At 45.3% G+C, this 12,624-nt stretch overlaps 1 protein-coding gene across 1 annotated transcript in view; it reads left to right on the top strand.

Moving 5' to 3' along the window:
- The window catches only part of slc6a7 (solute carrier family 6 member 7), an 82,031-nt gene that overhangs the window by 24,318 nt on the left and 45,089 nt on the right, over nucleotides 1-12,624 (top strand). Inside the window, exon 2 of the mRNA XM_059646888.1 lies at nucleotides 9,376-9,598. Within this exon, the coding sequence (XP_059502871.1) occupies nucleotides 9,376-9,598 (223 nt within the window). The remainder of the gene's footprint in view (nucleotides 1-9,375; nucleotides 9,599-12,624) is intronic.

Genomic DNA, 12,624 nt, shown 5'->3' with positions numbered 1-12,624 from the left:
TTTCCCGGCCTATCCAGCCTTTCCATGTAACTCAAACCCTCCGGATCTGGCAACTTCCTGGTAAGTTAATTTTCTGCATACTTTCTAGTTTAACAACGTCCTTCCTATAGCAGGGCGACCAGAATTGTACACAGTATTCCAAAGGTGGCCTCATCAATGTCTTGTACAACTATAACATGATGTCCCATCTCCTATACTCATTGCTCTGACCAATGATGGCAAACATGCCAAATGCTTTCTTCACCATCTTGTCACCACTTTCAAGGAACTATGAACCTATACTTCTCGGTCCCCCTGTTCAACAACTCTGCCCAGGGCCTGACCAATAACTGTATAAATTCTGTCCCAACTTGCCTTACCAATATGCAACACCTCACATTTATCTAAATTAAAATTCCATCTTCCACTTCTCAGCCCATTGGCCTATCTGATCAAGATCCCTTTGTAGTATTAGATAACAATCTTCACTGTCCACTATACTACCAATTTTGGTGTCATCTATACATTTATTAACCATACCTTCTGTATTCTCAACCAAATGACAAACAACAGTGGACTCAGAACCGATCCTTGTGGCACATCACTGGTCACTGGAACCTCTTCTCTCAAAGGATAGTGAATTTGTGGAATTCTTTACTACATTGGGCTATTGAGGCTTGGTCATGAAGTCTGTTCAAGGCTGAGACAGACAAAATTTTATTCAGTAAGGGATTCAGGGATGGGGTAAAGGCAGGAAAGTGGGATTGAGGAAGATCAGAGATAATGGGAACTGCAGATGCTGGAGATTCCAAGATAATAAAATGTGAGGCTGGATGAACACAGCAGGCCAAGCAGCATCTCAGGAGCACAAAAGCTGACGTTTCGGGCCTAGACCCTTCATCAGACCCTCTCTGATGAAGGGTCTAGGCCCGAAACGTCAGCTTTTGTGCTCCTGAGATGCTGCTTGGCCTGCTGTGTTCATCCAGCCTCACATTTTATTATTGAGGAAGATCAGATCAGCCATGATGTGTTTGAATGGCAGACCAGTTTCAGTGGGCCCAATGGCTTAATTTTGTTCCTATATTTTACAGCCTTACGGTCTTAGGTTACTTCTCAGTCTTGTAAATACCCATAGATACGGATCCACCCTGTCCAATCTTTCCTCGCAAAAGTGTCCCCAATCTCAGCATCAGTTGAGTGAAACCTGTTTAAACTGCATCTGACGCATATATATCCTACCCTAAAATAAAGAAATCAAAAGTGTATACAGTATTTCAGCTACAGTTTCAGCAAGCATTCAGTTTAACTACAGCAAAATGTGCCATCTTTTACATTCTATCTCCCTTGGAATAAATGGCAATGTTCTATTTGTCTTTCCAATTACATACTGTACTTGCAATTCTTTTTTATGTTTTGAGTACCAGACAGCCAGTTCCCTTTGTACACAGACTTCTGTAACTTATCTCCATTGAAATAATATATTGCTTCTGATTTTCCCATCTAAATGGGTGAGTTCACACTTTCTCACATTATACTCTGCTTCCAAAATTTATGCCCACTCACTTACCTTAACTATATTTCTTCGTTGCCTCCTTATGCACTCTTCACAACTTAATCTGTTAGCTTTGTGTCATGAGCAAATTTAGCAGCTATACATTTGTTTCCTGGAGAGACTCATGTCCCTGTTTGGGTCAGGTGATCTGGCTTCAAGTTAGATCTGCCCCAGCTGTGTGTCAGATCACACATGAACAGGTTAATTAAAAATATGTATCTTTGGTTCCTTCATCCATGTCACTTATGTAAATAATTCAGGCCCAGCATCAACCATAAGAAAAAGGAACAGGAGTAGGTCATTCTGCCCCTCAAGCCTGTTCTACCATTCCAAAGAATAATGTCTGTTCCAGTCTTCCTCATGTTTACTTTCCTGCCCTTTCCCCATAAGGTTCCACACGATAGGTTCATTCAGAAAGTGAGGAGGCATGGGATTCAGGGAAATTTGGCTCTCTGGATACAAAACTGGCTATCCAATAGAAGACAAAGTGTGGTAATAGATGGAAAGTCTTCAGCCTGGAGCTCAGTGGCCAGTGGTGTGCCGCAGGGAGCTGTTTGGGACCTCTGCTCTTTGTGATCTTTATAAATGACTTGGATGAATCAGTGCAAGGGTGGGTTAGTAAGTTTGCCGATGACATGAAGGTTGGTGGAGTTGTGGACAGCGTGGAGGGCAGTTGTAGGTTTCAATGGGACACTGACAGGATGCAGAGCTGGGCAAAGAAGTGGCAGATGGAATTCAACCCAGAAAAGTGTGAAGTGATTCATTTTGGAAGGTCGAATTTGAATGCAGAATACAGGGTTAATGGCAGGATTCTCAGCAGTGTGGAGGAACAGAGGGATCTTGGGGTCCACTTCCATAAATCCCTCAAAGTTGCTACCCAAGTTAATAAGTTTGTAAAGAAGGTGTACGATATGTTGGCTTTCATTGGCAGAGGAATTGATTTTAACAGCCATGCGGTTATGCTGCAGCTCTATAAAACTCTGATTAGACCAAACTTGGAACATTGTGTTCAGTTCTGGTCGCCTCATTACAGGATGGATGTGAAGATTTAGAGAAGGTGCAGAGGAGATTTACCAGGATGCTGCCTGGACTGGAGGGCAGGACTTACGAGGAAAGATTGAGGGAGCTAGGGATTTTTCCATTGGAGCAAAGAAGGATGAGAGGTGACTTGACAGAGGTTTACAAGATGATGAGGCATAGATAGAGTGGATAGTCAGAAACTTTTTCCCAGGGCGGAAATGACTATTACAAGGGGGCATAATTTTAAGGTGATTGGAGGAAGGTATAGAGAAGATGTCAGAGGTAGGTTCTTCACACAGAGGGTGGTGGCCGTGTGGAATGCACTGCCGGCAGTGGTCGTGGAGTCTGATACTTTAGAGACTTTTAAACGACTCCTCAATAGGCACATGGAGGATAGTAAAATGTAGGGTATGCAGGGTAGATTGACCTTAGTAGGATAATAGGTTAACACAACATTGTGGGCTGAAGGGCCTGTACTGTTCTATGTTCATAACCCTCGATTTCCCCTATCAAATCAAGAAACTGTCTGTCTATCTCCACCTTAAATCTACACAAGCACTTTTAATTGACAAGAAGTTCTCTGTGAAACACAGATACATAGCTGTCTGCGGCAAGGCATTCTAAAGACTCGAAAGACCCTAAAGATTCTAAAGGCCCTTCTGGGGGGGCACCAGCCCCAAGACATTAGCTCTGTTTTTTCCTTCACAGATGTTGCCAGACCTGATGAGCTTTTCCAGCAACTTTGATTTTGTTCCTAAAGACTCTTCCTCATCTGTCTTATGTTGGCGCCCTTTATTCCGAGATTATACCCTCTAATCATAGACTCTCCCATGAGAGGAAACATCCTCTCAGCATTTACCTTGTCAAGTCCCTTAAAGAATCCAAGATGTTTCCATAAGATCACCTCTCATTCTTCTAAACTCCAGTGAGTAGCATCCCCGTTTACCCTTTGTTCATAAGACAGTCCCTCCATACTCGGGATCATTCCAATGAGCCTTCTCTGTGCTGCCCCCAATGAAATGATATATTTCCTCAAACAAGAGACCAAATCTGTTCATAGTACTCCAGATATGGCCTCATCAGCACGTTGTACAATTTCAGTATGTCTACTATGTTGATTGGAACCAGGTGGATCCCATTGACTGTGAGATCCTTAATTGGAATTGTTAACCTGGACCAATCAGGGAGCCCTGGCTGACCAATCGAAACAGGAGATTCAGAATCTCCTCAGTTCAGAGATTGACTCTGAGCTAGCTGGCTAAAGCCAGTGTAATGTGCACAAGTAAATAAAGCATGACTTGGTGATGGGACACCAGTCTCTTGCAGTTATTTCAACTTCCCTACTCATATACTCCAACCCCCTTTTGAAATAAGGACCAACATTTCATTAAACTCCCTGATTACCTGCTGCCTCTGTGTGCTAGTTTTCATGTGTTCAGTGCTCAAGTGTCCCTGAGTTCCTTTATATTGCAGCTTTCTGCAGTTTTTAACTATTTAAGTAATATTCTGTTCTTCTGTTCTCCCTCTCATAACGAACAACTTCACATTTCTTCATATTCGATTCCATTCAGCAACTTTTTGTCCATTGACCCATCTCACCCATCCTTGTTACCTCTCCCCAACCTGAAAGTGACCCTACCCTCTGTTTCCTTCAGCAACCTCAGAACTGAATCTATTTACTAAATAATAATATGAATAGCATTTTTTCAGTACTTTATCGACTAATATAGGTTTGAGGATGTCCTGAGGGTATTATTCAGAGAACAATTAGAACACTTTACTCGCTATCAGTCAGTACTGGAGTTGAGACAGATAATTGGAGTACGTTTAAGGGGAACTTTGGTGGAACTGGTCAAAATTGAGAGGAGCTTTGATAGAGTAGGCTGACAGAAAGAGTTTCCAGTGGAGACATATAAAATAATCAGAGGGTTAGGTAGGGTGGATATGGAGAGCCTTTTTCCTAGGATGGTGACGGTGAGCACAAGGGGACATAGCTTTAAATTGAGGGGTGAAAGATATAGGACAGATGTCAGAGGTAGTTTCTTTACTCAGAGAGTAGTAAGGGAATGGAATACTTTGCCTGCAACGGTAGTAGATTCGCCAACTTTAGGTACATTTAAGTCGTCATTGGATAAGCATATGGATGTACATGGAATAGTGTAGGTTAGATGGGCTTGAGATCGGTATGACAGGTCGGCACAACATCGAGGGCCGAAGGGCCTGTGCTGTGCTGTTATGTCCTATGTTCTATGGTGGGAGTGCTGGTAATCAGAGTTCCTAGGTTTAAAATAACTTTCAAAAGAACCAAATAAGAAGGTTTTTTGTACAGTGTGTTGTGAACTAGAATGAATTTTCTGAAAGGGTGGTGGAATCAGATTCAATAGGATAAATAGACATAGTTTGCAGGGAATTGGAGAACAAGCAGGGATTGGAGATAATTGGGAGCTCTTTTAAAGAGATGGAACAGGCACAATGAGACAAATGGATCTCCTCCTGTGTAACACCAGAACAGCTTGTTCAGCCAGTCACTTAAATCAGAATTGATTGACACCTTAACTTCATCTTTACTTCATTCAGAAACCTTTAATACTCTTGTCTAATAACAGTTTATCAATGGCAATTGTGAAATTTTCAATTGGTGCTCAGCCTCAGCAGCATTTTGGGGGAAGGCACCAGCTCTAATTTTAACCTGAGCCTTGTAATTTAAAACCTTTATCCCAGTAACATTTTAGTGAATCTGCATTTCACTCTGAACCTAGGCTAATTCTCCTTCCTGAGGTCAGGACCCAGAACTGACTGGTGTTACTCCAGATGTAGCAGAGTGTCTACTGCTCCACCTACCAAAAATTCCATGCCCTATTCCCAATTCCTCCGCCTCCGCCGCATCTGCACCCACGATGAGGCATTCCACTCCCACACATCCCAGATGTCCAAGTTCTTCAAGGACCGCAACTTTCCCCCACAGTGGTCGAGAACGCCCTTGACTGCGTCTCCCGCATTTCCCGCAACACATCCCTCACACCCCGCCCCCGCCACAACCGCCCAAAGAAGATCCCCCTCGTTCTCACACACCACCCCACCAACCTCCGGATACAACGCATCATCCTCCGACACTTTCGCCATCTACAATCCGACCCCACCACCCAAGACAATTTTCCATCCCCAACCCTGTCTGCTTTCCAGAGAGACCACTCTCTCCGTGACTCCCTTGTTCGCTCCACACTGCCCTCCAACCACACCACACCCGGCACCTTCCCCTGCAACCGCAGGAAATGCTACACTTGCCCCCACACCTCCTCCCTCACCCCTATCCCAGGCCCCAAGATGACTTTCCACATTAAGCAGAGGTTCACCTGCACATCTGCCAATGTGGTATACTGCATCCATTGTACCCAGTGTGGCTACCTCTACATTGGGGAAACCAAGCGGAGGCTTGGGGACCGCTTTGCAGAACACCTCCGCTCGGTTCGCAATAAACAACTGCACCTCCCAGTCGCAAACCATTTCCACTCCCCCTCTCATTCTTTAGATGACATGTCCATCATGGGCCTCCTGCACTGCCACAATGATGCCAACCGAAGGTTGCAGGAACAGCTACTCATATTCCGCTTGGGAACCCTGCAGCCCAATGGTATCAATGTGGACTTCACCAGCTTCAAAATCTCCCCTTCCCCCACCACATCCCAAAACCAGCCCAGTTCGTCCCCTCCCCCCACTGCACCACACAACCAGCCCAGCTCTTCCCCCCCACCCACTGCATCCCAAAACCAGTCCAACCTGTCCCTGCCTCCCTAACCTGTTCTTCCTCTCACCCATCCCTTCCTCCCACCCCAAGCCACACCTCCATCTCCTACCTACTAACTTCATCCCACCTCCTTGACCTGTCCGTCTTCCCTGGACTGACCTATCCCCTCCCTACCTCCCCACCTATACTCTCCTCTCCACCTATCTTCTTTTCTCTTCATCTTCGGTCCACCTCCCCCTCTCTCCCTATTTATTCCAGAACCCTCACCCCATCCCCCTCTCTGATGAAGGGTCTAGGCCCGAAATATCAGCTTTTGTGCTCCTGAGATGCTGCTGGGCCTGCTGTGTTCATCCAGCCTCACATTTTATCACATTTTATTAACTTGGATTCTCCAGCATCTGCAGTTCCCATTTCCACCTACCATGGTGCTGTGTTCCAACCCCATTGAGATGACAGCCAGCACTTAACTGGACACATTAATCCATAAAATTCTGTATAGTTGTCAGTACAAATGTATTATTAGTGAACACGACAACAGTGGGTAAAGTTACAAAAATGCTAAATAATCAAAGAACAAATGGAGGGAGGAAAAAAACACAATAACTATCACTAAGGAAAATGTATTAAACAAACTAAAGACCAAATAAAAACTGAAAGAATTGTGGATGCTGTAAATCAGGAACAATATCCCAGCCCCCTATCCCACACACCAAGCCTTGTTACCACATAGCCTGCCATTACACACCCCCTGTTGTTAGTGACTAACAGTTCCCATTAAGAACCATTCACCCTCCCAGCCTGATTGTTAGCAACTCCTTTGTCTTTCTCTCTCTTTGGGCTCTATCCTATCGTTTACTCCCTACCCCACCCACCTCCCTTTTTCTCCTTATAAACTGACGTTTTCCCAGCCACCATCAGTTCTGAGGAAGGGTCACTGGACCTGAAACGTTAACTCTGTTTTTTCCTTCACACATGCAGCCAGACCTGCTGAGCTTTTCCAGCAAATTTGTTTTTGAAACTAAAGACCAATACGTTTGAGGTCCCAGGATATTAAGGGAACTAGCCATAGAGATAGCAGATGCGCTGTAGCAATCTACCAGAATTCCTTAAGGTCTGGAAAATTTCCAGAGGGTTAGTAAATTGCAATTGTTACACCCTTATTCAAAACGGAGGGTGATGAAATAACAGGCAGCTATCAGCCAATGCAAATTTTTATTCCCATGTGAGGCAGTTAAAACAACGGAATATACCCAATGTTCTTTGTTGAAGCAAAGTACCCTCCGAAAATTACTGCAAAGGTTTTACCTATACAATGCTTACAATCACCAGTGAACCCTTTAACATGGATGTATCTGAAGATCAAACCTGGAGAGGTGATCAGCAGCCCTGTCCCAGCCGTTGGTCAAACAACCTCATTCTCAAACTAGCTAGCTGCGCTGTGAGGCAAGCTTGCTCTATACTCTTTTCATACAAAAAAGCTATGCATCCAGTCTGAAGGAATTGATTGGTTGACCTCTTGGAAACTTCACAAACGTGTCATCTATTCCAAGATAACAAAGTGTGAAGCTGAGAGGGTCTGATGAAGGGTCTAGGCCCGAAATGTCAGCTTTTGTGCTCCTGAGATGCTGCTTGGCCTGCTGTGTTCATCCAGCTTCACACATTGTTATCTCGGATTCTCCAGCATCTGCAGTTCCCATTATCTCTGTCATCTATTCCAGTCAGTTTAATCAGTTAACTCATTTCTGTTTGCTTGTGTCTCTTTGAAAGGAGGCTTATCTTTTGCTTTTGATTAACTTTGACGTCAGCTTTAGCTTTCTGTTGTTTTTCATGACTTTTTTGTCCTCCAATCAACCGTGTGATATTTATAGAGCATAATTCTATGACAGTCAGAAATCCAGCTGATAGACAGGTTAGGTGAGTGGCAAAACTTGGCAGATAGAATAAAATGTGTAGAAATGTGAGCACTTTGGCAGGAGTTGAATATTATTTAAATGGAGATGGACTGTAGAAAGCTACAGCACGAAGGAATTCGGAAGTCCTCATCCATGGTCACAAAAAGCCACCATCCAACTTCAGCAGAAAAGGCAATGGAATGTTGGCCTTTATTTCAAAGGGAATAGAGTATAAAAATAGGGAGGTTTTGCTAAAACTATGCAAAGACAGTCAGACCACAACTGAAATACTGTGAACATTACAGTCCCCTTATATAAGGAAAGATATACCAGCCTATTAGACAATCCAGAGACAGTTCACCCGACTGATCCTGGGTATGGAGGGATTTGATTATAAGGAGAGGTTCAGTACATTCATTTTGTATGAATTGGCTTTTAGAACCATGATAGGTGACCTTATTGAAATGTGTAAGGTTCTTAGGGAGCATGACAGGGTAGATAACAAAGTGTGGAGCTGGATGAACACAACAGGCCAAGCAGCATCTCAGGAGCACAAAAGCTGACGTTTCGGGCCTAGACCCGAAACGTCAGCTTTTGTGCTCCGAAGATGATGCTTGGCCTGCTGTGTTCATCCAGCTCCACACTTTGTTATCTCGGACTCTCCAGCATCTGCAGTTCCCATTATCTCTGAAGACAGGATAGATGCTTCCCCTATGGGAGAATATAAGGCCAAAAGGCATAATCTCAGACTAAGAGGTGGCCCAGTTAATACATAAATGTAGAGGAATATGTCCTCTCAGAAGGTAGTGTATCTGTGGAATTCTTTACTGCAGAAAGCTGTGGAACCTGGGTTATTAAATATATTCAAGGCTGAAATTGACAGCTTTTTAATCAGTGATGGAATCGAGGTTTATGGGGAAAAGGGAGAAAAGCAGAGTTGAGCAGATTCAGATCATCGACAATCTAATTTAATGGCAGAGCAAGTTCGATGGGCTGAATGCTGAACCCTATTGTCTGTGGAATTAGGTAATGAAGAAGGGGAGGAGGGCTGAATGTAGGATAAACACCAACATGAGCTGGCTGGGGCAAATGGTCTGTGTCTGTATTATACATTTTAAACAATGCTGTGTAAAATATTAGACTATGCCTATTTTGCGAACAACCATCGATCTGTTTCTCCTGTACAGGCCAGTGTGACTCTAAACTGCGGGAACTTGGAGAACAATGTCAGGACCCAAGAAGCTGTTGACCCCCAGCCCCCATCTGAGACCACAGCACCTGCACCTGAGGCACTGCCTTCCCGAGGCACCTGGGGTGGGAAGCATGAGTTCTTGCTGTCCTGTATTGGATACTGTGTGGGACTGGGTAATGTCTGGAGGTTCCCCTATCTCTGCTATCGCAATGGAGGAGGTAGGAAACAGCATTCCATCTGAATGATTGTGGCTGACACCTTTCACTGTCTCGACTCCTTTCTGCTCAGTGTCTCAGCAATACTCACCATTGGGCTACAGCCAAACTCACGCTGTCGGGTCAGGACTGTGCAGTTCAGACTCAAAGAATAAAGAACAATACAGCACAGAAACAGCCCATTCGGCCCTCCAAGTTTGTGCTGACACATTTTGCCCTTCCATACTAAAACTTCACTTACAGGATCTGTATCCCTCTATTCCGTTTCTATTCATGTATTTATCCAGGTGCTTCCTGAATGCTGCTATTGTCTGCTTCCACCACCTTCTCTGGCAGCGTGTTCCAGGCACTCACCACCCTTTGTATGAAAAACTTGCCTCACACACCCCTTTTAAACTTTCCATCTCACAGCTTGAACCAGTGTCCCCTAGTAGTTGACCCCTCCACTTTGGGAAAAAACCTCATACATCCCACTCTATCCATGCCATTCACAATTTATAAGACCATAAGACATAGGAGAAGAAATTAGGCCATTCGGCCCATCATGTCTGTTCTGCCATTCAATCATGGCTGATACGTTTCTCAACCCCATTCTCCTGTTTCCTCCCCGTAACCCTTGATAATCAAGAACCTATCTATCTCAGTTTTAAGTGTACTCAATGACCTGGCCTCCACAGCCTCTGTGTCAGTGAATTCCTTAGATTCACCACTCCCTGGAAGAAGAAGTTTCTCCTTATTTCTGTTCTAAAAGGTCTTTCCCTTACTCTAAGGCTGTGCCCTCGGGTCCTAGTTTCTCCTACCAGTGGAAGCATCTGCCTAACATCCACTCTGACCAGGCCATTCAGCATTCTGTATGTTTCAATTAGATCCCCCCTCATCCTTCTAAACTCCAATGAGTATAGTCCCAGAGTCCTCAAACATTCCTCATATATTAAACTTTCAATTACTGGGACCATTCTCGTGAACCTCCTCTGAATCTGCTCCAGGGCCACTACATCTTTCCGGAGATATGGGGCCCAAAACAGCACATAAACTTCTATCAGGTCACCCCTCAACCTCCTGCTTTCTATTGAATACAAACGCAGTCTGTCCAACCTTTCTTCATAGCTAAAATCTCCCATACTATGCAGTATCTTGATAAACTTTTTCTGTATCCTCTCCAAAGCTTCCACATCCTTCTGGTAATGTGGTGACCAGAACTGTACACAATATTCCAAGTGTGGCTGAACTAAAGTTGTACAAAGCTGCAGCATAACCTGCCTATCCTTATATTTAATGCCCCTTGCAATGAAGGCAAGCATGCCACAAGGCATTTTTTACTACTTACCTACCTGCGCTGCCACCTTTGGTGATCTGTGGACCTGCACACCCGGATGCCTCTGCGTATGAATACTTCCAAGAGCTCTGCCATTCTTTGTATAATTTCCACCTGTGCTTGACCTGCCAAAATGCATCACCTCACATTTGTCTGGATTAAACTCCATCTGCCCCATGCCTCCAACTGATCTATATCCTGGGATAATGGGAACTGCAGATGCTGGAGATTCCAAGATAATAAAATGTGAGGCTGGATGAACACAGCAGGCCAAGCAGCATCTCAGGAGCACAAAAGCTGACGTTTCGGGCCTAGACCCTTCATCAGAGAGGGGGATGGGGGGAGGGAACTGGAATAAATAGGGAGAGAGGGGGAGGCGGACCGAAGATGGAGAGTAAAGAAGATAGGTGGAGAGAGTGTAGGTGGGGAGGTAGGGAGGGGATAGGTCAATCCAGGGAAGACGGACAGGTCAAGGAGGTGGGATGAGGTTAGTAGGTAGCTGGGGGTGCGGCTTGGGGTGGGAGGAAGGGATGGGTGAGAGGAAGAACCGGTTAGGGAGGCAGAGACAGGTTGGACTGGTTTTGGGATGCAGTGGGTGGGGGGGAAGAGCTGGGCTGGTTGTGTGGTGCAGTGGGGGGAGGGGATGAACTGGGCTGGTTTAGGGATGCAGTAGGAGAAGGGGAGATTTTGAAACTGGTGAAGTCCACATTGATACCATATGGCTGCAGGGTTCCCAGGCGGAATATGAGTTGCTGTTCCTGCAACCTTCGGGTGGCATCATTGTGGCAGTGCAGGAGGCCCATGATGGACATGTCATCAAGAGAATGGGAGGGGGAGGGGAAATGGTTTGCGACTGGGAGGTGCAGTTGTTTGTTGCGAACTGAGCGGAGGTGTTCTGCAAAGCTCTTCCCCCCCACCCACTGCATCCCAAAACCAGTCCAACCTGTCTCTGCCTCCCTAACCGGTTCTTCCTCTCACCCATCCCTTCCTCCCACCCCAAGCCGCATCCCCAGCTACCTACTAACCTCATCCCACCTCCTTGACCTGTCCGTCTTCCCTGGACTGACCTATCCCCTCCCTACCTCCCCACCTACACCCTCTCCACCTATCTTCTTTACTCTCCATCTTCGGTCCGCCTCCCCCTCTCTCCCTATTTATTCCAGTTCCCTCCCCCCATCTCCCTCTCTGATGAAGGGTCTAGGCCCGAAACGTCAGCTTTTGTGCTCCTGAGATGCTGCTTGGCCTGCTGTGTTCATCCAGCTTCACATTTTATGATCTATATCCTGCAGTATCCTCTGACAATCCTCCTCACCATCTGTAACTCCACTCATCTTCATATCGTCTGCAAACTTAATAATCAGACCAGCCATGTTTTCCTCCACATCATTTATGTAGACTACGAACAGCAGAGATCCCGCACTGATGGCTGTGGAACACCACTCATCACAAACCGCCATTCTGAAAAGCATCCTTCCACCGCTACCCTATGTCTCCTTTGACTAAGCCAGTTCTGTACCCGTCTTGCCAGCTCACCTCTGATACCATGTGACTTCATCTTTTGTACCAGTCTGGCATGAGGGACCGTATCAAATGCTTTACTGAAGTCCATGCATACGGTTTGATGGGCTGAAGGACCTCGTCTGCACTGTATGATTCTATAAATACAGAAATGAATGTGTTATACCATTTTTACCTTGTCTTGGTTAAATACCAC

This window comes from Stegostoma tigrinum, chromosome 6 (genome assembly GCF_030684315.1).
Source record: "Stegostoma tigrinum isolate sSteTig4 chromosome 6, sSteTig4.hap1, whole genome shotgun sequence".
In the NCBI taxonomy this organism is placed as follows: domain Eukaryota; kingdom Metazoa; phylum Chordata; class Chondrichthyes; order Orectolobiformes; family Stegostomatidae; genus Stegostoma; species Stegostoma tigrinum.
This window is presented reverse-complemented; position numbering and strand designations above follow the sequence as displayed.